Below are 25,114 nucleotides of genomic sequence, written 5' to 3' on the forward strand. Positions count from 1 at the left end.
CATAGTAACGTCAGTTGTCAAATAAATGTTATGTGAATTGCGTAAAACGGATTGCAATTTTGAAGTAGCCCTATAATCTGCCTATAATAGCTATAATATAATTTATAATATTGAGATATATTTAGTGCTTTACCATTATAATAGTCACTTTAAACTAAATTATTTTCCAATAACATGTTTTGTACAAAATCAATAACTTCAATTAGTGATCTTCTTTTCTATAAACCGATACTCATAAACAGACATATTCTTGAAACGAATCGTGTCGAATTTTTTACAAAAGATAACGTTCGAAAGCTTGAACTTTTATTGACTTTATACTTAGTAAATTAATTTTAATTCAGAATGTTGATATTTGTTTATATTTTATGAAATAAAATTTTGGTTAATTTTATATCAAATAAAAGTGAATCTGCTCGATCAATCATAAATAGGTCATCTTCAATAAACGTTGTAATAAGCGTAAACTAAAAAAACATTTTATGATATTACTTTAAGAACGTTACACAGATGACGCATCGACTGCTGCAAAAGAAGGATATGATATTATAATTTTCTCGCACGTATTTGTGTGTTCAATCAAGAATTTGCGTCTCGATTTTATCGGATTTAAACTACCTATCTAACAAAATGAGTTTCCTGACGAAAATGTTTGGAGGCAAGAAAGAGGAGAAAGGCCCGACAACGCATGAGGCGATACAAAAATTACGTGAAACAGAAGAGTTGTTGATCAAGAAACAGGAGTTTCTGGAGAAGAAAATCGAGTTGGAAATCCAAACAGCTAGGAAAAATGGCACCAAAAATAAGAGAGGTAACTTGCAATCATAAACTATTAGGTAAATACATCAATTAAATGACGGTAGTGTAAGGATTTCTTTGTTGACATGACCTTGTATTTTATTTTATTCATTATTATTTTTGTCTGTTGTGCTACTATCCGACCTACCCTTTGTATCTTAATTGGCTTACTCAACATATATACCCCAGCAGCAAATGAAAATTTGGCTACTGCCCCCTTATAGAGAAATAAAATAATGTAAATCTTTAAGTAGAACAAATTTGCAACACAATTATATTTAGATAGCCCTAATTTATTGTTGCTTGCATTTTTTTAATATATAGCTGATCTAATAGCCAGTGCCAAGGATATTATGCTGTTGGGAAAGGCAGGGGACTGCCAGGATACAGTTTCAAAATAGACAAGTCTCCTGAACAATGGCACTATAAATGTTAGTGCTGCTTCTTTTGGATATTGTGAATCATACCCAAACTGCATTTAACTTACAATTTCTTGGTAGAATATTTTTGACAAGAGCGTACAAAGAGCTAAAAGGGAGACTGTCTAGTTTGAAAGTCTCATCTAGCAAAAAAATAATTGTGTAATTTAATCATTTAATACATAAGTATGCACCATTTCTATTAGATTAGAATCACAAGGTAGCTTAATGTTGGTGAAATGAGGTGCTACTGGCATTATGTTGCAATTATGAATCACCACTTTCAACAATTGACAATGTGATAAAATATGTTTGATTGCATGTATATGCTTATTTAGAAAAGCCATTTTTTTTCAATTAAATTTGCATTGTTTATTAAGTTGACTAAGGGAGAATGAAAAGTTGGGTAAAACTTAGTTATTGAACATCTCTATTCTTTACATAACAAGCTACATGTTTCTCTAAACAATGGGTCCATGTGAACCCCCAAATGTTCTATGTCATTAAAAACCCATTTCAGCTGCGATCGCCGCGCTCAAGCGTAAGAAGCGCTATGAGAAGCAACTCACCCAGATTGATGGGACACTCACCCAGATTGAGGCTCAGCGTGAGGCGCTTGAGGGAGCTAACACCAATGCCCAGGTGCTCAACACAATGAAGGATGCTGCCAATGCAATGAAACTTGCTCACAAAGATATGTCAGTATTTTATTATGAAATTGATATGGTATTGAACTATAAAATATTTGAGATACTTTTTACTACCATTAGTTTGTAGGCAACCTGTTTGCTTTGTTCTTTGAAGGCTTACTACTTTTAACTGTTGAAAATGTCAAAATAGTCATGCGTAGCAATACACTTTATTCATCATTATCAGTCTATTTCGCATGGCCATATTAAATGTACATTATTTATTTATATTAAAAATAATAATGTAACATATTCTAAATAATATTATGAACTTTTGAATAAAGGTTGTGAATAAAAAATAGAACAATTGCTACAGAGCAATCTGGAACTCAGGATGTTAAATACATGCCATTCAATTTAACATATCTGATGCAGAGACGTGGACAAGGTGCATGACATTATGGACGACATAGCGGAGCAGCACGACATCTCACGCGAGATCACTGACGCCATCAGCAACAATGTTGCCTTCCCCAACGACATTGACGAGGACGAACTTGAGAAGGAGTTGGAAGAGCTGGAACAGGTAACTTGTCCAAATACATGGATATTTACATATATTAGACTAACAAGGCGGTCTTCACAATGGGTGGGGATCTGCACGTTGTTCCGATTTGCTAGCATAGTGTGATCTTACCATATACTTGTAAAGGCCTTATGTTTTCTTCGCATATGTAACCTATTCACTTCCCTTACGCAATGATCGTTTCTTTCTACTATTTATGCACTCACATATTTCCTGTATCTAACTGCATTGTGCCACAAAATAATTCCTTTTTATTATATTCGCAGGAGGATCTGGACAAGGAGATGCTGGGAATCAACGTGCCCACAGACACGCTGCCGGATGTGCCCAGCGCCGAGCTCGTCCACGACAAACCCAAGCCCAGCAGGTCCAAGCAGACTGGTCAGTATTAGTAGCAACACGCTAAGTATTTGAAGGCCTAGAAGTAAGAGCGTGCGACTTGTAATCCCGAGGTCACGGGTTCAAACCCCAGCTCGTAACAATGAGTTTTTCGGGACTTAGGATGTACGAAATATCATTTGTTTTCTTTAAAGAAAACATCGTGAGGAAACCATTGACATATATATCTAAGGACAGGCCTTACGGGCACTAAGGATAGTGCTAGTTCAGCGGTGTCACTCACGAATTCGAGCCAATCGTGCAGTCTAGCGCAACTAGTTGCGACCAATCGCGCGCGTGGTGCGAGCTCATCAACCAATCGCGTTGTGGCATTAGACTGCTTGATTGGCTCGAATTCGTGTGCGTGACACCGGTGTACTGCCCCCATTCTTATTAACCGTAAGGCCCGTCCTTAGATATATATGTCCATGGAGGAAACCGGACTAATCCCAAGATGGCAGTCGCTTTCGTAAAAACTAGTGCCAACGCCAATTCTAGGGATTAGTTGCTAAGCGGACCCCAGGCTCCAATGTATGAGTCTGGCAAAATACCGGGACAACGCGAGGAAGAAGAAGATTCTGTAAGTATTATTTTAAACGTCACAATTTCATAGTAATTTTAAATTTTTTCATTTTTGTGATCTTAAATAAGAACTATGAAAACCCCCTCCCACCACACCACCACCAACTTGTATGAAAAAATAAGACATGTTCGACCAGTCCCCCCCTAATTCGTCTTACGTAATAAATTAATGGCACCTATCGTGTTGGCATAAAAGTTACTTTGAAGTCCCACGCACGCGATATAAATATAACATGTATTACAGTAAAAAATCTCCTGCGAATTAAGAGGTTTTTGGTATTGTGTATATAGGGTTCCAGGACTGGCCATTAGGAAAGTTTATCTCGTTGCTATAAGGTCTCCGACTGTTTTGATGATGATAAATAGATTACCCACGTATTCCGCTTTATTAAAGAGTTTACGGTGACGGGGTAGCCACGCGCACATGCGTTTTTTTACATATTTAACACCAAGCCCCACCAGTCAGTTGCATAGTATATTTTATACAACATTAACACTTTAGTACAGTCGTAAACGTAGAAGCAGCTAGAATTAGCCGTCTTTGGTTCAATCTTATTAACGTTAAAATAGTATGGGAATATCAATGCCAATGTGTGGTGAACGCGAGTCAATAAGTGATCTGCAGATCAATATCACGACCCGAAAATAAGTAAGGTCAGTAGGGGTAAGTGTAGCTACGGGACAAGTGTAACTGACCTTCATATTACGTAAACTAATTGAGATATTGATACTGCTATGGTCTGTTGTCATGAGTAAATAAACGATTAATTGAAAATTACTACTATCGTCATTTTGAAATCTCACAATTTTTTTATTACGAGTTGCAGCTCAAACGACGCATTTCCTTCTATTAAATTCGAAGCAAAATCGTCAAATCCGTTTATTGTGAATAGGTAATACTAAATATTATTATTTAATCTTCAAGTAACTTTTTTTTTTTTTTAAATAAGGGAAAATAAGAAATTAATGTGCATTTAAAAACGTAGCCTAAAAAATGAGTGACTGGGAAAGTGTGGCTAACTCACTTGAGGCAGTATGTTATACTTGTCCCGTATCAGAGATATGAGTTTTTCGGAACTTATGTACGAAATATCATTTGATATTTACCAGTCGCTTTTCGGTGGTGGAAAACATCGTGAGGAAACCGGACTAATCCCAATAAGGCCTTATTTACCCTCTGGGTTGGAAGGTCAGATGGCAGTCGCTTATGTAAAAACTAGTGCCTACGCCAATTCTGGGGATTATTTGTTGAGCGGATCCCAGGCTCCCATGAGCCGTGGCAAAATGCCGGGACAACGCGAGGAAGAAGAAGGTATGTATTATGTTTTATCTAATAACCGTATTTTCCCGGCTGAGACAACGAACGCTACGCTACGCCACAGCGCTATAGAAGTGTGTTTGTTTCTATAGTCCGAAAGTACCGCGACGCGTAGGTATCTATTTATTATATTAAATATAGAAGGTAATTTTTGTTTTGTTCACATATTTTTTTCAAAGCTCGATCGATTTTTCTTTAAAGTGCATTTTTCACTAAAAAGGGTTTTCCACCCCAGCTTGGAACACATATGCCACAGTTACCCCGGATTATATTTTAACATAAAATGATGATAACTAACTAAGCATATAGTATAAATCAAAATGAATACATTATCATCGTTACGTATCATGGTTGTTGCATTTTAATATTAACACATTCACTGCCGAGAACCCACCTGGTGGGCGCTCGTGAACTTTGTTCAGATGCCGGACAACCCGCTGAGCGGGTTGTTTTGTACGCAGCTATAGACCACCGGTTTCTGCGCCGTTTTTTGTCTGGCAGTGAATGTGTTAAAAATTGTTGTCTAGCGTGCACTAACAATGTAGTCACACTTACCTCATTTTGCTGGGGAAGTGTGACTTTGACTCTACTTTCATTAAAGATCTTAAATACCATCTATACATCATCAAACTAATATAAAGCTAAAGTTGAACCTTATAATATTGTACCTTAGGGCACAGTTCAAAATCTAACTTTATGATATTGATTTATGTGTTCAAAGTTAACTTTGACAAAAGTATGTCACACTTACCCATATTTACCTTAAATGTTTAACTAAAGAATCCGATTTTTTAGGGTTCCGTACCCAAAGGGTCAAACGGGACCCTATTACTGAGACTTCACTGTCCGTCCGTCCGTCTGACATACAGGCTGTATCTCATGAACCGTGATAGCTAGACAGTTGAAATTTTCACAGATGATGTATTTCTGTTGCCGCTATAAAAACAAATACTAAAAACAGAATATAATAAATATTTAAGGGAGGCTCCCATACAAAAAACATATTTTTTTTGCCGTTTTTATAAATAATGGTACGGAACCCTTCGTGCGCGAGTCCGACTCGCACTTGGCCGGTTTTCGTACGATAACAATTCAACAACAACAACATTTGACCGATTTGAACGATGTTAAAAGTACTTTTCACGTCAGCAGCTCGAACGAGGGTAATTTGCTGCTTAAAAACAGTGAGCAAAATCGCATTTTGCTCACCGAGTGAGACAAAATAACATTCAAGTGACCTTTAGATTCGAATGTCATTTCAACGTGCGGGGCCTAATACAAGTTCGAAATATTTGGATTCTATTGTCTTTATCCCTTTTACGTCATTAGCAAAAAGAAAGAGACAAAAAAAGTGCATACTTAATTCAACGGTATATTGACGGTTTATAATAGACCCCCGAAATAAGTCAGACCGCATTGTTCCAAAACACACTACGAGTCTTCATTCATAATAATTAATTAATGAAATAAAAGTTTAAAATTTAATAAAAACACCATATTTTACGTATTTTATTATACAATCAAAACAATGAACTTATACAAATTTACGCAATTGTTACGCAGTAAATAATTCTACTTAACTACTTTTAACAATCTCTACTATAGTTGACAAATAGTAGTATCCGCAATTCGGACCGTATCTTACAAAGTTTTTTTTTTTACAAAAAAAAAGTTGTCGATTGAACTGTCAATTGATGTTCGTTAATTCATTATTTTCGTATTATTTTATTGAAATTTCTTTCGTTTTGTTTTATTGCGGTAATTAAAGTTAATTGTTAGAATAACTTCAGAAAACATGAGTGAAATCCGTCCGTCTGGATTACATTTTACAAGGTTGTATTTTTTGATGGCTGACTGACGTGAAAAATTTTGTGTACTACACGAGATCAAAGTTATTTACATCTCGTGCGCTTTTGAGTCCCTTACTACGCTCAAGATTCTACATTATAGAATCTTTCGCTTGCACGGGACTCAAAACAAGCACTCGAAGAAATATCAAACTTTGCTCTCTTGTTGTACAAATAACTATTTTCGCCAATATGCTCGGAAATGTTCACCTTCTTGTAGCAAAAAGGTACAGGAAGTTCTTCATTATGATCAAACTCAAATTTAAAAAAATCAAACCGGAATTTATTATATATAATATATATAAAAAGACGGGAAGTTAGTACTGTATTGTTTTTAATTTTTTTTAAAACATACGAGGGTCATGCCAAAAGAAGTTAGATACTCTATGGTCATTTGATCGATACTGGCCAGTTATACACCATTGTAAAGGTAGGTTATTTGCTAATAAATTCAAATATGGAACACTCGGAAAATGTTAGGATTCCTTTTTTAATTATTTTTTTTCTGGGTAATTTTGGAGGGAAATTTTCGCAACAATGGAGCTCACTCGACGTGATTTTCGTGTTATGATTTATTATGATTTTAAAAAAGGTTTAAAACCTCAAGAGTGTTTTGAACTTTTAGTTTCAACTTTTGGCGAGTCTGCTTGTTCACGTGCAACTGTTTTTAATTGGTTTGCTGAATTTAAAAGGGGACGAGAGACCTTTGAAGATGAGGCGAAGACCGGACGGCCGCCAACCGCAGTCACTCAAGAAAACGTACAGGCTGTGGAAAAAAATGTTCGTGCGAACCGACGAATTACATATGCAGAGCTCGAGCGTGAGCTGGGTATTGGATCAGCAGCATTGCAAACTATAATTCATTATCATCTGGCCCTTCATAAGCGTTGTTCAAGATGGGTGCCGCACAAACTCACCGATTTGCAAAAAGACCGCCGCGTAGATTGGTGCAAATTTATGATAGATAAATTCGACGCTGGCGAGAAAAAAAATGTATATGATATACTTACAGGTGACGAAACATGGCTATATAACTACGACCCCGAAACAAAGCGGCAGTCCACAGTATGGTGTTTTGAAGATGAGCCGACGCCAACAAAATGTCGCCGAACCCGAAGTACACAAAAACAAATGATTGCCTCATTTTTCTGCAAGACGGGACATATTGCTACGATAGTGCTAGAAGATCAAAGGACAGTCAACTCTGAATGGTATGTGACAGTTTGTGCCCCCAGAGTACTGTCAGCTTGGTGTGACAAGCGGCCGAAATCGGGAACTCAGCACCTGCTCTGGCACCATGACAACGCTGCCCCTCACACTTCTGCTAGAACACTTGACTATTTCAGCTCAAAAAACGTGACTATCTTGCCCCACCCGCCATATTCCCCCGACCTAGCCCCTTGCGATTTTTACTTATTTCCCAAAATTAAAGAAAAATTAAAAGGAAGGCGATTTGAGAACAAAGAAGATGCCCTGGCTGCGTATAATTATGAAATTTCTGAGGTATCTAAAGAAGAGTGGTCATCGGTATTTTCTAAGTGGTTTAGACGGATGGAAAAGTGTATACGTGTTCACGGTGACTACTTCGAAAAAATAGATAGCTGTAATAAAGAATAAAGTCGGTAACTTTTGAGTATCTAATTTCTTTTGGCATGACCCTCGTACACTAAGAAAAACGCAAACAGCCAATAGGGTTGTTTCCATCTACAAATCTTAGGGCAGAATAGTATCCCAATAAATTCTTATGGATTATAAGATCATGTTAAACTACCTTTAGTGGACCTCTAATGAGCATATTTTTGTAAATATTGAATTTAAAATATCTTTTAACACGTCACGTGACCCCAAGTCGAAACAACATTGAAGATTCTGTTGACGTCTTAACTCACGGTTTGAGACTGGGCTATAACCACGAAAATCGAAGTTCGTCATTGCGGGCATTTTTCTCTGTCATTCTAATTACGTCTTAGTAAGAGTAAAAAAGAGATCCCAAAGAGAATAGACAACGGGGGGCCTTGATGTTACGTGTGTGCCTATATACTTACCTAATTTACTCATTGGTATGTACATAGTTAGGTGTCAAACCGTAAACTGCGACGTCATACAATTTTCAAAGAGCGTTCTGGGCGCGAAAGCATGGGTCAAAATATATTTTGTTAATTTAACATATTTAAAGCCGTTTTTAGGGTAAAAGTTAAATTTTAGGGCAACGTTTGGTTAATATAGAACGTATTACAAGCGTTTCAAAAAATTGGAAATAACCCTATTAATATAGCCGCGAGCTGCGTCTACACGACCCGATCAGCATAATTTCAAGCTATAGGATAGTCGTGTAAGATCGTGCGAATACTGCTTACTAAACTCAAAGACTGTATAACTTTTATATGTTTTTAAGGGTCTCATCCGTGCAAATACAGCTTATATTGCACAATTATATTGAATGAGTGAACATTGAATGGTACTGAATGGCAGAATAGTTGTGCCTTTAACTTTAAAAAATAATTAAATAGGGTAGTTGTTTTTGATGTGAAGAGTCGATTTGAGTGCTGGTTGATTATATGATGATTAAATTTTGGTTATTTTACTTTATTTCCTCTCACGTTTGGAGAAAAGCAATGCCTCGGCAGGAACAGCAATTCGTGGATTCGTCTTCTCGATCGAATCGAAGCTCATCCACGAATTGCCCTTTCCCGGCCTCTGCAATAATGTATTATTTCTCTTTACTTAGCACGACTCATAATTGTTACGTCCGTATTGTTTACGTTTTACAAATTAAAGAATTTGGGTGAAACGGTTTCGTATAAATGTTTTAATTCGACGGTAGCTAATAAATAATCTTTTTTTCTATTTCAGAGGACGACGAGGAATTCGCAAAGCTGCAGTCCTGGGCTACGTAGGCTGATCGGGGTTCAACTACTTGTACGTTGTGATACTTTGACGGTAGCGAGTGAAGGTTTAGTTTTGCACAGTTAAGCTCAAACAGAAGTGAAGTGTTAACACTATTAGCCATAAGTGTATTAAACACAGAGTTCAAATAAAAGGTTTAGTGCGGGTTCGTTTAACTCGCGCACCGAGGGTTCCGTACAAACTTTTAGTTATCTCATGCAATTATAACCACGAAGAACATACATATTCGTATACATATTATTATTATGCGGGGTGTACACACTCGTCGAGACACCCCGAGACAGGCCGAGAATGAGTGTGAATGCTGCGGCCTTCTCGTCTCGCTCTTCCTCGTCACGTCTGGCGCCTCGCCTCTCCGATTGGATAGGAGCGGAGCTGAGACTCGGTGAGGGGCGCTAGACGAGTGTGTACAGCCGGCATGATACTATTGATACTATACCATCTATAACAAATATACGGAAATCTAAACGTGTGTTCAGATCTAGCGAATGTGCTGCGACTGCCGCATAAGTTGCATTGATTAGGTGCACACTCTGAAGCAAATATCATTCGCTAAGCTGCGCCGAACGCCACGCGTGTTACGTAGCGTGGCATTGCAAACATGTCTCCGAGAGAATTCGCCCAACATTGAAACTAGGGTAGACTGCTTTACATCTGTGTTTCACAAACGTATGGTGGTCACTACCGCCGCTGTCACCGTGCAGCGATTTTTCTCGCGTTTTTTTGGCTCAGGCATGAAGGTTGATTGGTGATCCGTGAATATAATACTATACCTACAGGGAAATTGCACATATTATCAAAACTAAGCCTTCAATCGAACTTGTGTATATAAATATGTATGAAACAATCGTTCGGCTTTATGAAAATGTAATCTGCCTTATATATTTACTGACTGAATTTTGTACTATAACTGCTATGATTTCAGATCTAGCAAATGTGAGACTGTTCAAGATGAATAGACTATTACTTCATAATTCAAGTTTATACTGTTCACGTTTACTTTAACTGTGTTTCCTGGTAATTACTTCATAATTGTACCTAATTCTCGTTCAGTATAGTACAAAATATCAGTGCTTAGTCCAAATATTGATGGAAACCGATGGATATGGGTAGGAAAGATGTCTGTAATATAATTTATATTTATTTGCTGTTTTTCTAATCAATATGTTGAAGAAAACTATTTTTATATTAATTTTAATTTGTTAGGTTTGGAAGATGTTTGCACTAGATAAGAAAATTTGCTACTAAACGCTTGAACTTGAATCATCGCTAAATGTAATATCACTTTATTTCGTATTTGGCATAATAGTACTTTTTTACCACAGGGGCAGTGAGAATATCAATGGTGATACAATAGTAGGTTTATGTATTAATGTTTTATCGCCAATCATATGGAATTTCGATTATCGCCTAGCCTCAGTAGCGAAAAAAACTAGAAGCAATTGTTCTAATTAAACCATTTCAATCGAACTTGTCATAAAGAGCGTTGAACTTACCCCATTTCGGCACGGGAGTTGGGTAAAAGTAAGTAGTAAATATCAGTACATAACATTTGATTCTCATTCGAACTAACATCTGTAATGTAACCTAGGATTACTACCTACATGTATGTACTAGAAAGAAGCATATGTTTTTTAAGCTCTAATTTTACCTTGTTTATAATTCAATACATTTTACCTAAAGATATCGGTGTTTTATTTATTAAATTTGTTACAAAATACAAATCGTCGTTGCGCTTTCCCAAACGTACATGTGCATTGTCATGACTTTTCAGGAGACTAAAAAAACTGTTTTAATTCAAAACCATAAGCTGAATGCCTAACAAAATCGGACATAAATTTGTAAAAAAATAATGATTTTCCAATGCATAAGAAATTTCTTTTTAAATCTGTAGAGTTTAGTAGATTTTTTTTTTGACTTTGGGCACATGTCAGATTTGTTTTGAGTCAATAAATTAAAATACTCGTATGTACAAGCTATGCACATATAAAATAATGTTTTTAACTAATTGTTAACATTTTGGTTTTATATGTGCTTAATTAGTACATTACGATACAAGTGCGAAAAATAGGAAATTCGAAACGAGTAGCGATAAATTAAAACACGACCGAAGGGAGTATTTTAAATCGACACGAGTTGCGAATTACCTATTCGCACATGTATCGTACAAAGTTTTACAGTACATATGGCCCTTTAAATGTTCGACACAGTAACGTAATGTGCAAATTTTCGCACTAGTGCTATAAAATAGCACCATATGTACTGTAATAGTACATTATGATACAAGTGTGCTAAGTTGGTCATTACACACGAGGCGATATTGTGCGCGCGAGCTGTAAGCGAGCGCGCAATAAGAAAGCCGATGTGTGTACTGACCATAGCACACGCGTTCGCGTTTCATACGACGTTTTTCAACACACTTGCGAGGAAAAAACAAAACTTATAAATTAGTTTTTTTTTTCAAAACAGTAAAAGTGCAATTTTCAAAATGTTGGCTTACCTACAGTTTTAACATCGAATAATTGCACCAAAGCGTGCTGGGCTTATAGGCACTTATTCGCCAGTTCATTGAAGTAAGCTACCAACACGTTTTCCAAGAAAGACTGGGCGTTTTTGCTGATTTTCCATTGAATAAAAGATTCATATGCCGCCAATTATTTTTCACCCGATTATGATGGTAAAAGGCTATCGTTCTCAGTTCTTGCCTCTATTAGTATTACTGGCAGCGTCAATTTTATGTGTCATTTACAATGCTAGAAAATGTCATTTTCATTAATATATAAACTAAAAACATGCAAAACTATTCCAATTTTATGACAAATACGGAAAATGGCTGGCGCGTTATTTTTTTTTACGCACGATTCCAATGCACGTGCAAGGCAAAGGCGCGCACGAATTCGACAAACAGCCAATTAAAAAAATTGAAAGAAGCTAATATTTTCGTATATCTTTTCGACGGATGGAGATCAAATCGATAAATTGTTGTTTATTCATTAATGTAATTTACGAGATAATTTAATCTATAAATTATGTTTGGTGTGATAAAACCTCTTTGAACTAACATTTGAAACCTAATAGTTGCTTAGAAAAAAAATGTATTACTCGACCAAATTAAGAAGGCTCCGTTTCCATGCATATTATTTGCAATCAGTTACCTTCTTAACTCAGTCGGATAATATAATGAAAAAGCCCAAGTGTTATTTATAATATACTGAAAAACCACGCGTGTTTAATATCTAGGATTATGAGCCAAAAATCGGTGGAATAAAAACGTCGTTTTGAGTTTGAGCAAGTGTGTTGAAAAAGTAGTTAAACAACGTGGTCAGTAAATTGTTAATAGATATAAAGAGAAATAAAACAGTGATATAATCTAAAAAGCGATTTATATACATAAATACATAGTAGTAAGAAAATAATCTTTTTGAAGTCAAACAATAGCGACTATGTACTTGTAGTTTCTGTTTGTAGTATATTTCAGAAACCATCAATTTTGGTGCCAGTGATTTTGCCAACCTTTGAGAACCCTAAATACCTGCTTCTTGAAGAACCCCATGTCATAGCGCAAGGGAAACACCTCAGAAGGTAGCTCATTCCACAACTTGCAAGTTCTGGGCAAAAACGAGCGAGATGCCCGCTTGTTCTTGGTTTGCCACATGTCGAGGAAGTGAGGATGAGCTTTGTTTCTTAGGCGGGAAGTGCCAAAAATGCAATGGTGCCACCAATTCAAAAAGATCTTCAGAACATTCCTCATTGTAGAGACGGTAGAAGAGACACAGAGAGCCAACGTCTCTCCGAAGGCTGAGAGGTTCCAAACTGACTGTGAGATCGGGGTCCCCAACAATACGAACTGCCCGAGGTTGGATAGATTCAAGTGGTAGAAGTTGGTGCTTTGGTGCTCCAGACCAGAGTTAAGAACAGTACTCTATATGTGGTCGAACTTGCGCTTTGTATAACGAAAGCCGGTAACCTGGTGTGAAGTACTGTTTCGCTCTATTGAGCACCCCGAGCTTCTTAAAGGTCAGTTAAGCTTTAAGTTCCAAATGACTTCGAAACTGGACTTTGTGACTTGCTCCTGAATATGTCCTCGACATAAGTACTCTTGGAACTAGCCCTGTAGTAGTGGCTTGGCACCTTTGGTGATAGAGCCAACCATTCCTTAGTTAAATCGATTCTTCTGGAGACAAAAGCAACATCCCCTGAGGATGGATGGGAATTATTCTTCTTTGGCGGAGGATAGATTTAGAGTAGGTAGTGGCAGGAAAGATTTCCCAGACGGAATCGAGTAAAATCCTGATTATTTATTAAAGTAAACGAATTTAGTGATAAATATGATTGTATTTTACATTCATGCGTCACGCGTCAGACAAGCTCTAAATGATGCCTTAAAACTAAAAATTGATATTTAAAAACGTTTTACAAAAAAAAGTAAACCGGCTTCAAAAGGGATAAAATAAAATATTACGTTTTATTTAATAAGCTTAGTCAGCCTGGGGGCTATGAGCCAAACAGAGACATGTCAGTCGCTTCGCTTGACAGACAGATGAAGTGTGCGAAAGGGAAGCCATGACGTATATGAACAAGCCATAAGTGCAAAAGAGGCAGACTACATATGAGAAAACGTAACCAATTTTGAGTTCGAAGGCGGCCGAGGCGGCCAAAATCATATTGCCGTATTTTTTAACGTGAAAAATATAAGCGAATCAAAAAGAAAATTATACATTAAGTAATTTAGTGACGATGGTGTCATGTTGTGTGCCGGGTTGTAGTGTTTCAGGGCCAAAAAACCCAGGAAAATACTCATTTCATAGGTAATTATGATATTCCTAGCGAAATTTTCGTAACGATATTTTATCAGATTAACAGCATAAAAAGTGTAAAAAACCAATTATAACACTTCATTATAAGTTTTTCTTCAATTATGTGTCAATATTTCATCATATTAGTCAATAATTTAGAATATTTTGTGTAAAAACCTAAACTGTTACTTTACGCTAGGGCTTGACAAAATGTTCATATGACTGTATCGATAACTTGTCGGTATATTAGTAGGTATGGAATTAGTTGTTCACAAGACATCATTAAGATATTACCTTTATAACCGACTTAAAATAATAACGATTGTTATAATACCTTTTCTGAACGTGTACTAGAAGTGGGCGCCGCGCCGGCGCGGCGCCGCCGCCGCCGAGTATCCGAAAATTCGCGCCGATCGATATCGACTCAAAATTTTCAATTTTCAAAAACTTCAATTTTCGCTTTATTGTTCGCATAGCAACAGGCCGCCGAGCGCTAGGCGCCGGGTGCGGGCGGTTGGGGCGCGGGGTGCGGTGTGCGTTCGAGTCGCGCCACAGTGGCGCGGCGCACACAGCCAGTCAGTTGCTAGTACGCTTTACTACGCAACACACGTACGTTTTCGCGCGCCGCCCTGCCGACTGCTTTATTTACGTAAAGAATTAGTCGAAATGTCGTCCAATACTAATGTTAGCAAAATGAAAATAAGTCAGTTTTCAATTTCGGTACTTTTTGATCGGAAAACCAAATCTAGCTTCGCGTGGAAGCACTTTGGTCAATTGATTTTGGAAGAAGAAAACAAAAGGAGTAAAATTTTCACTGATCAAGTTTATTGCAAGCAATGTCTTACAGCCTGCCAATCTGAAAATGGTGATATATCGTTCGAAATGTAAGTATTTATCTAAACTCACATTCTCTTATTATAGGTATATTAATTACTGTATATTATTAAAAGAAGTAGGTACCTACTACCTATAAATCAATCACGTCTGTGGGACAGACTATTGACAATGACGCAATGTAACTTTTTCTAGGTTCAAGATGTACTAGATGCGCTGGACCATTCTGACTGACAGCTCAGTGCTGTATTCAGTATTTTTGTATGTATTTAGGAAACAATGTTTGTACTTTACAGCACCTAACGCAAAACTAACCTGCATCTGCGTCCTGCCGTCCTGCCTACCTACTACCTACTGCATATTAATTTGCCTTTGCTGGCCTTATTTTTGAATTTTTTAATTTGGTACGTAATGAAATGTGTGTGTGTGTGTGTGTGTGTTTCTTAAAACTGTCATGCTTATTCTTATTAGTTTCCTTACACGACTTGAATAAAAAATTGTACGGTCAGCTGCAGAAGTGCATATCCACTCAGTGAGTTATCTAGTAAGTTTTCTGACATAAGTGAATATGTGTACGAATATTTTAATTTTATTGTTTACACATAATAAATTATAAACAGATTTTTTACTCCTAAAATATGTATTTACATGTTTGTGTACCTACTTATTCAATCGATCACTTAAGCTGCTGACTAAACATATGGATGAAATAGAATAATTATATACTAATGCTCTGAAAATAAGGTTGCGGAGTTTTAATCTGGATTTTGGTTGTATTTTGGGTTTTTACTAATATTAGTTATTTTGCAGAAACTTAACAATCAGTCACATTGAAGTAAAAACAACATAATTATCTCATATTAAGTATAACGTTTTAACTAATTGCAGGGCCAAAATTAAGTCATATGGCAAAACCATCAGCACAGGGAATCTTATAAGACACTTAAGAGACTCTCACAATATAAGGGAGGACAAAACTGAGTCAACAAGACTTATAAACGACTTTTTTACCCCCACCCCACGCCCTCGAGCAAGAGCCACAGTTGCTTCCAGTTCAACAATGAATATGGTTACTAAAAAAGATAAATGGATTCTTGCAAGAGATTTAGCACTTTGGTTTTGCACCTCACTCATGCCATTTGACTCTGTTTCGGATGAAGGGATGATCGATTTCTTTAAGGTGAGTGAATATAAGAAAATAGCGTCATTAATTCATTACCTTTTAAATTTACTGAATTCTTTATATTGTTCTGTGTATTTATATTTTAGAAATATAACATAATTGTCTCTGATGAAGACATGCCATCAAGATACACTGTTGGTCGAGGTGCGCTAGATGACGTATATGAAACTATGCTTGCGACTGTGAAAACCCAAATATTAACAGGAACTCCACGACATGTCTCTATTACGTTTGATTTGTGGACGGACCAGTATCGAAGACTCAACTATATTACATTCACGCTTCATTTCATTACTGCTGGTGAGAGAGAACCCACTAATATTAGACTTACCTTTAGTTTGTGGCCTATTTTAGGAAACAGGCCTCCTATCCTTGGTTTTCTACTGTAGCAGACTATAACGTAGAGATGTCACCCATATTCCATCCATTACTCTTACAGATTTTTACTTTTTCAGATTACGAGCTCAAAAGTTTTACACTCAGTACTCAACTAGTCCAAGGAAAAAAGACAGGAGAAAAGATTCAAGGACTGATAAATACTACAGTATCAGAATTTGGGTTGTGTGATAAAGAGTTGCATACGGTAACAGACGCAGGATCAAACGTTAAGCGTGCCATTTCGCTGTCTGGTCTTGACAGCCATCTATGTTTGGGGCATGGTTTACATAACCTGGTCATTGCTGATGGGATTAAAAATGTCCCTTCTTTGAAAGAGTTGATAAAGAAGGTTAAAAAGATTGTAAAAGCCATAAGGTATCGCTTGCCCGAATTGGAGAAGGAAGCGGAAAAAGAGCAAATGGAGTTTTTACAACAAATCGAAAATGTTTCAGAAGTTCTGGAAAATGACGAAAATGAACCAATTGGTGATGACGACGATGAAGTTTCACAAAACTCTCAAATATTCAACGACGAGTTTGGCAATTTACACCAATTGCCAAGCATTAAAACCGCAACGCCCACCCGTTGGCATAGTGTGCTTAGTATGTTGGAGAGTTTGGCGCATTGTTGCAATAGGAAACCAGTAAATTCTATTCTCACCAGGATTGGCAAGGAAGATTTGAAACTGGTACAAACCGATTGGAACCTGCTGGAAGACCTCATCAGATTTCTTCGGAAATTTCGCGAAGCGGTTGAAGTTTTATGTGCGCAAAAGTCTGTTTCTCTCAACTTAGCTCTAGTGTTTCGCGCTGAATTAAAAGAGATTTTAAATTCGATCTCTGACGAAGAAATTGCGACGATGATATCGCTCAAAAATAGAATGCTCGACAAATTTGACCACAGATTTCCTTTGACAAAGAATGTAGTATTGGCATCTCTTCTTGATCCCAGATTTTCAGGATTAAAAGAAATTGATTCATATTTATTCGAAATGAACACAAACCGTGCGGCTTTTCTGGCAGATTGCATTAATGATCTCATTAGATCCTCTGATCTGCCACGTTCCGAATCTGGTGAAACTTCTCATGATGTATCAGAGCCACAACCAAGCTCTTCTTCGACTCAATCTTTGCTGACAAAATTATCTAAAAAGCACAGTAGTTGCAGCAACATTGATGAATTACCAGAGTCAGATTTCTCCCAAGAATGTTGGAGATATCTAGCGACGATTGATCCTAAAGAGGTAGAATTCTTGAACGGGGATGTTCTTGCCTATTGGCGGGAGAAAAAGAATGTTTTCCCAGGACTAGCTGCACTTGCCACGTCTATTCTCGCGATTCCTGCAACGAGCACCCCGAGCGAACGTGTCTTTTCTATAGCTGGATTAGTTTTAAATGCTAAGCGATCACGTTTGAGCCCTACTCGCGTAAATAAAATTATTTTCATACACGACAACTACAATAATTGTAAAAACACATGAATAAAACTTTTCGCATCTAAAAATTGAGTTTTTTTTTACAAAAAAAGCCACGCCGCGGCGCGGCGCCGCCACGCCGACCAATTTTCCCCGGCGCGCCGCCGCCGGCAAATTTTAGGTCGGCGCCCACCTCTAACGTGTACATGTTTAGCGATAAATTTAAACTTCACTTTCCAACACAGTACTTACATTTTAACCACTTTTCCACGGCTTTGCCGCCAACACAAGGAAACACAAGACAGCGTATACTTGTATACAAGTTGTCAGCAGGAAAAGGCGCGAAATTCAAATTTTCTTTGGTAAGTCAACTCTTTGCGAACACATTTTCAAACAACTTCAACTTTATCATTTTCAACTTTTTCAAACACATTTGAAAAAGTAGTCGATAAAGCAGTTAAACATCGATAGATTATTAATATGTTGTAACATGACATCACTATTTTTGTTCGCACATAGACAATTTACGCACACACTTGCATTTCATTTAGACATGGTCGCCAACCTCCTGGACGGAGATGGCACGTGAAGAAGAAGTATTTATAAAAGGGTCAAAGTCAAACACAGATTCTAAAACCAAAGTTATCACATTGCAATTTCAACCTTGTGACTTAGAGTTCGTCCTCACACCCTAGAACCTAAATGGTCGCGCAGTGTGCGGTTTAAGATGTACTTCCTTCCGCGGACGCTCCGGCTCTGGAATGAGCTAGCTGCCGAGGTTGTCCCGAGGGTCTACAGAATGAGGTTCTTCAAAGAAGGACTGTATAGATTTTGAAAGGGTCGGCAACGCGCATGTAACACCTCTGGAGTTGCAGGCGTCCATAGGCTACGGTGACTGCTTACCATCAGGCGGGCCGTATGCTCGTTTGCCACCGACGTAGTATATAAAAAAAGGTCTGCAGCTAACGGGGCCATTCCTTTTTTAATTTTCTAAAAGTAATCGTGAACTGCATGGTCACTTGTGTTTGTTTTAAGTAAATTTACTGCCATCTTTCGACACATAATTAAAACTTTTAGAACGCCATTTGACTTTGATCCTTATTCTATCACTGATATGTGTTCCATTTGTAAAATATCAAAAAGTGGCGCCATGTGGCGAAACAGTAGCAATACTATAGAGGGCGCTACTTGGCTGCTTTACGTGAACACGGTTCAAATCAGCACTTTTTTTGTATTTTTTTATTGTTGTTTTTTTATTAGCAGTGGTATATTTTTTTTTTTATCGACACGAGTTGCGAATTACCTATTCGCACATGTATCGTACAACGTTTTATAGTACTACATAAGAGCTAATGAACAAAATTTTGACAAAGTTACGTAATGTACTAATTATCGCACTAGTGCGGTAAAGTAGCACCATATGTATTTAAAACTTAGGATTTTTTAAAACAGATGCTCAAACTACGTAACTGTTTAGCGTTCGCAGTTAGGTACTTATAGGGAATTAGTGCTTAACTTACTTTAACTAAACTTTATTTTTTTTATTTCACCAATACACGTTATGAACTAGGTAGGTACTTGAATAAAGTTGAATTGGTATTGGTATATGACAAGGTTCTAAGTAGGTCTACTTAGTATTAATGTTATAAATTATTGTATCATTCCTGTGACATTGAATCCTGGTTATATTAATCGTGTCCTAATTAAATAGCGTCATGCACTATCGATTATACAATAATTACAACAGAGGGTGTAACGATAAATCTTGTAGGTACACTTGTTTGCCATGCAGACGGCGCCGTGATTTGTGAGGTGAATTTTGATAATTATAGTGACACTTTCGCTAGGCGGTGTATTCTGGATCGAGAGAGCGTTTGCATTGTTCATTTCTTTAGTTTCGTTGCCGTTCCAAATTTTAAATACGTTGCACCTACCTATTCGTAGTTATTCGTTCGTGTTCGTTTTCAATTCTTGTATCCTTTCAAGACATAATTAATTTTATAGATGAAAGCTGATGAAACTATCGCGTCCATCATTTAGGTACTTTCAATTATTTAACTGTCCTGACGTTTCAAACGCGTCGGTACGTTCTTGCATCATCGCATCGCAGGATAAGAAGAGAGTTTCCCTCTCGAAGAATCTAGTATTTCTATATTTATTCAGGTAATTACAAAAACTATATCTAAGCTTATTTACTAAGTATCGTTATGCCAGTACCTACGGTTTGTCTCGATACTCCATTCCATAGTAGATTTTATACAGAAATGAATTATCTTATAACAAAAACATAAACTGTAGGGCTAATATGGTCGGCTCTTTATCATTTGTCATCATGCCTGTCACGTTCTAACAAGTATGTAAGTACGAAAGTGACGTATGGCATGACAGGTGGTAAATATGCGACCATGATACCGCTGCTGTTCAATTGTTCATAATAACTATACTGAAGCTATTTTATCAGTAATACCTATTCTGTAAACGTACACAATACAAATACAAATGTTTTATTTCCGAAATAAAATAATAACAGTATTACATTCATGCTGGCCCCCACACTAGGCATAGCCTGTACTGTGGTGGACATAACGTATCCTCACTATTCTCTCCAAAAATTATCTTGTCTTGCTTTAAATACCTAGTAATGTAAAAATACCTATTTAAGTAATTAAGAAAAGATTTAAGCTACGGTTAGCTCTAATCTAAAGCCCAGTCTAATCACTTAATTAACCCAAGCCGTTATTATAAAACCGAATCCAAATCAGAATAGGAGCGTATGGGAACGTAATAAGATGTTGTGGCCAATATTTAAATACTAGCGTCCATCACTGCTGACCATTTGATAGGATAGTCCGAAGGGAATCAAACGTCATGAAGACACTTGTTTTGGTAAGTCCAAATAACTGTTATTTTTTGACAGCTATCTATCTCCATAATCAAGGCAATCTACTACCTAAGCCATGAGATTAAGTAAGCCATTAATATGGTCCTATTTCAACGGACTACATTATGAATGGATTTTTAATAGTAGTTTATGTGACTGCTACATAATAAAAGGCATTGAAATACACGAGTGTGGGTTTAAGAAACGAACGTAGTGAGTACACACACTATTTTTAACCGACTTGAAGATTTAAAAAGGAGGTTTTTTTATGTTTGTTACTCCATAACTCCGTCATTTCTGAACCGATTTTAAAAATTATTTTTTTGTTTTAATTTATATATACATATGGCCCTTTAAATGTTCGACACAGTAACGTAATATGCTACTTTTCGCACTAGTGCGGTAAAGTAGCACCATATGTACTGTAAATTAGATTTTCAAGACAAATTTTTGTCAAGTTCGAGTTCTGACGATGGGGTCCATGAGGAATCGAGGGAACTCCTCAAATGTGAAAGGCATACATAGTAGTAGTAGTAGACGACCGCGGTCGACCGGTCTGGCCTCGGGGGTAGTGACCCTGCCTATGAAGCCGATGGTCCTGGGTTCAAATCCTGGTAAGGGCATTTATTCGTGTGATGAGCATGGATATTTGTTCCTGAGTCATGGGTGTTTTCTATGTATGTAAGTATTTATAAATATTTATATATTATATATATCGTTGTCTAAGTACCCTCAACACAAGCCTTATTGAGCTTACTGTATATATAGTGAATTAGTGATCTTAGTATTTTCATCAACAAATCAAGTATTTACATTTGTAGAAGTGACATTTGATGAAGTGGAACTGCTGACGATGAACAGAACGGAACTCTTCAACGATGCATAGTTCACGTTTGGCTCTTTGCATGTTTGTCAAGCAGTTAGGTTTTCAAGGTACATTTTTATATTTCTATCTTATTTAGTTTTTTTTTTATAATTATCTGGTGCTTTATTTCATGCATGGTGTGATATCTTACCAGTCAACCATAGGGCAAATCTGAAATGTGCCAAGGTGGGGTACCTGGGTACAGTGACAAAAAAAAAAACATGTTACCTCCTTTTCTACATAATTAGGCGAAGGATGCCGTCTTTTTAATTTCATTGTATGAAATCCAAAATCAATAATAATCATGCTTTCACCGGTCTCCCCCATTGAAGTCTGTTTTTTTTTCTGAAAAATTATATCTACACACATATTATAAACTTTCTATGAAATATTCACTTACCCAAATTAAAGCCTCCGTTAGGGTACCTATCGTTGCCAAATCGAATCGGAACTCGCGGATATGTGGTGGCGTCACCAAAATATTTTTATCGCTTATATTATATTACACGAAATTTTTGCTATAGTTACCTTAAAAACATAATCATTCTATACTTAAAACTAATTAAAAGTAAACTGTACGTCAAATGGCGCTAAATGAAAACTTTTTTCACGCATGTAGTTTTTTTTTAAATTCAGTGACAAACTGGAGTCGGGGGCCTATTTCCGTATCATTCGATACAAACTAACATGCGAGATATGTCAAAATTGTATGCAATTGACATTTCATTTCAAACTAAAAGGCGTCTCGACTGATATTAGAATAGAGGTCAAATCAAATTGCTTTTTTTTCAGAGATGTTCCAAATTTGAATGCATAACCAAATCGATTTTGATGTAGTTATGAAGCTATAACGACATTATCACAGATAAGAAATTTGTTGTAACAAAACAGTTTATCGTAATGTTGGCCATTATTTACGGATTTTGAAGGCATCATAGAGGGTTTATGATATGTGTGTAGATAAAATCATATAATGCCAAAAGATTGCCAATGGTAACTTGGTTTTAATTTTAGTTGATTGTTTCGGTAATTATTTCGTGTAAACCCTTTATACTTATGTAGGTAAGAAGCTGATAAGAGTGGAGTTGAAAAAATCGAAGACAGACTTTCATTAATTGTTTAAGTACTTACCTAAATATGTTAAATGATAGGATTACTTCTATTGACATAGGTATTGAAAGTGCCATCTTTAGACAAAGATTTTTGATATTATATAAAATTCTTCAGTCAGTATGGAGTTAAGAATGTTCAAATATGTATTTCATCACACTTGCTCGAAAAAGATCTTATTACATGCAGGTGTACTGAAGGACAAAGACCTATTTTGTTGTAAAAAAAAGGTATAACTCCCTAGGGAGTTAGCTTTTTTTTCAAAATCCATAACTCCCGCGGGAACAAAATAGGCATTTGTCCTTACGCCCTAGAAAAAGATCTTATTACATGCAGGTGTACTGAAGGACAAAGGCCTATTTTGTTCCCGTGGGAGTTATGGATTGTGAAAAAAAAAGCTATAACTCCCTAGTGAGTTATAACTTTTTTGAATTATGTCACTTATTCATACAAACCAAGTAGCATAAATGAGTTTTACTCTTTAAATACTGACGTTTATAATTTAATATTTTTGTTTATGTTTCAAATTCTTCAATTTGATTAATTTAACAGCCGTTTTAAATATTTTTACATAATTTTCAATCGTGGCTGAATGCCGAATAGGTCTGTGCCTAAGATGCCTAACCTGTCAAGAAATTACAAAATGGCGGACGAATGTTTGATATGTCACCGTATTTAAGAATTATTTCGCTTAAAATTTTGTTTTTTCTTCGCAAGTGTGATGAAAAGCATTGTGTGTAACTCCGGGGGTAAGAATATTGCAAACTCGAGTCTTTAATTTCGTCCAGCCTGCGGCTGTCGGGAATTACCGCCCTCGTATCCAAAGTTTCACTTACCCCCCTCGTTGCACAATGTACTATTTCTTAATATTATAATCTCCTTTCTTTTCAGATATCTCTCTTGTCCATATTCCACTACTCCACAGCAACAATAGACATCGCAGAACTAACAAAAACGGCAAAAGAAAATTTGAACACCGCAAAAGAAAATTTGCAAGCCTTACACAAGACGGCATCTTCAGAACTATCTAAAATTGTGATGGGAATAAACCTAGAAAACGCAAAGAAGGTGGACATATTTCACATAATACCAAAGGTTACTAAATTGACGAATTTGGTAACAGGAGAAAGCAAAAAGCCCAAAAAGGAAGCACTGATCCTAAATCCGTATCAAGCTGAGAGGTTAAGCCACTATTTTGACCACAGTAGACACCGCATCATCATTCATCATCATCATGAATAGACTGATTTGTTACCAAAACAAATCTAATTACGTATTGTAAATAAACCGTCGGTTGCACCAAACCGTTTGTCACAGTTATAACATTATTCGTAAAATTTGGTGATGCTGATCAGGCCGTTGATTGTGGTTGGTGCAACCGGCCCGGTCCTAAATAAGTGAGTACGTAGATATAAGAAGGTAAACATTTAGGTAAAACTCCTCTTGCATGTAGTCGTTTAATTTCTCATGCTCATTGTTGTTTCAATGAAGTGTGCTGAAAGTGATACGTTTGTGCTCAAGAGCATTTTAATTTCCAACCTACCTTTTTTTCAATATCTAGCAATTAGAAAAAAAAGACAAGCAATTAAAATGATATTAACTCTACATTCCATAAATAACGACACTTTTACCTAAATTGTTAATTGAAAATACCCTCAAGTACTACTATAAAAGTTTATACTAAGTCATGTTTTTTTAAAACACATGTATTTTCCATTCCTCGTATACGAGTGTTTAACTCGGGTGAAAGGCATTTCGGCCTCGGACTATTGGAGCTCACACTGCGTTCGAGCGCCAAATTACCTCAACTGGAATGAACACCTTTCATTGCTTGGTTAACAATTAATTTACTATTTTTTAGCTATAGTGCCTACACCTAAGTCCTCGGAATTACTCGTAAATGAAGACTGTCAAAATCTATTTTATTTATAGCTTATGTTTTTTATACGTTTGTAATAAAATACTGAATAACCAATATTTTTTCATTTGTGTTTATAAATGTCTGAATTATATAGGTACTTATAGAGAGGTTTTTTAGGGTTCCGTACAGGTACAAAAGGAACCTTTATTGGGCGACTCTGACCGTCTGTTACATTTCTAAATATCTCGAGAACTAGGTAGGTACTTAAGCTATCGATTTGAAATTTGAAACAACGCGAACTCAGATAAGTACATTGAAAGTGTTTTCC

The 25,114-nt window shown here is 36.6% G+C and overlaps 1 protein-coding gene across 2 annotated transcripts; it reads left to right on the forward strand.

Annotated features, from left to right (window-relative positions):
• Nucleotides 1-493: 493 nt before the first annotated feature.
• Nucleotides 494-24,480, forward strand: LOC133516209 (charged multivesicular body protein 4b). 2 transcript variants are annotated; one of them, XM_061849014.1, is made up of 6 exons: nt 494-811; nt 1,738-1,915; nt 2,282-2,432; nt 2,699-2,813; nt 9,411-9,476; nt 23,817-24,480. In XM_061849014.1, the coding sequence occupies exons 1-5, from the start codon at nt 631-633 to the stop codon at nt 9,452-9,454; spliced, it is 669 nt and encodes a 222-aa protein (XP_061704998.1). In that variant the 5' UTR covers nt 494-630; the 3' UTR covers nt 9,455-9,476; nt 23,817-24,480. The 2 variants fall into 2 exon arrangements, with proteins under 2 accessions (XP_061704998.1, XP_061704997.1); XM_061849013.1 differs by lacking the exon at nt 23,817-24,480 and having other exon boundaries at nt 9,411-11,148.
• The last annotated feature ends 634 nt before the right edge of the window (nt 24,481-25,114 follow it).

The sequence above is a fragment of the Cydia pomonella genome, chromosome 3 (genome assembly GCF_033807575.1).
Source record: "Cydia pomonella isolate Wapato2018A chromosome 3, ilCydPomo1, whole genome shotgun sequence".
Classification (NCBI taxonomy): Eukaryota; Metazoa; Arthropoda; class Insecta; order Lepidoptera; family Tortricidae; genus Cydia; species Cydia pomonella.

Coding starts and splice junctions, on each gene's coding strand:
- LOC133516209 (XM_061849014.1), top strand. CDS start 631: ATGAGTTTCCTGACGAAAATGTTTGGAGGCAAGAAAGAGGAGAAAGGC. Junction 1,916..2,281: donor AAACTTGCTCACAAAGATAT/GTCAGTATTTTA, acceptor TATCTGATGCAG/AGACGTGGACAAGGTGCATG. Junction 2,814..9,410: donor CAGCAGGTCCAAGCAGACTG/GTCAGTATTAGT, acceptor TTTCTATTTCAG/AGGACGACGAGGAATTCGCA.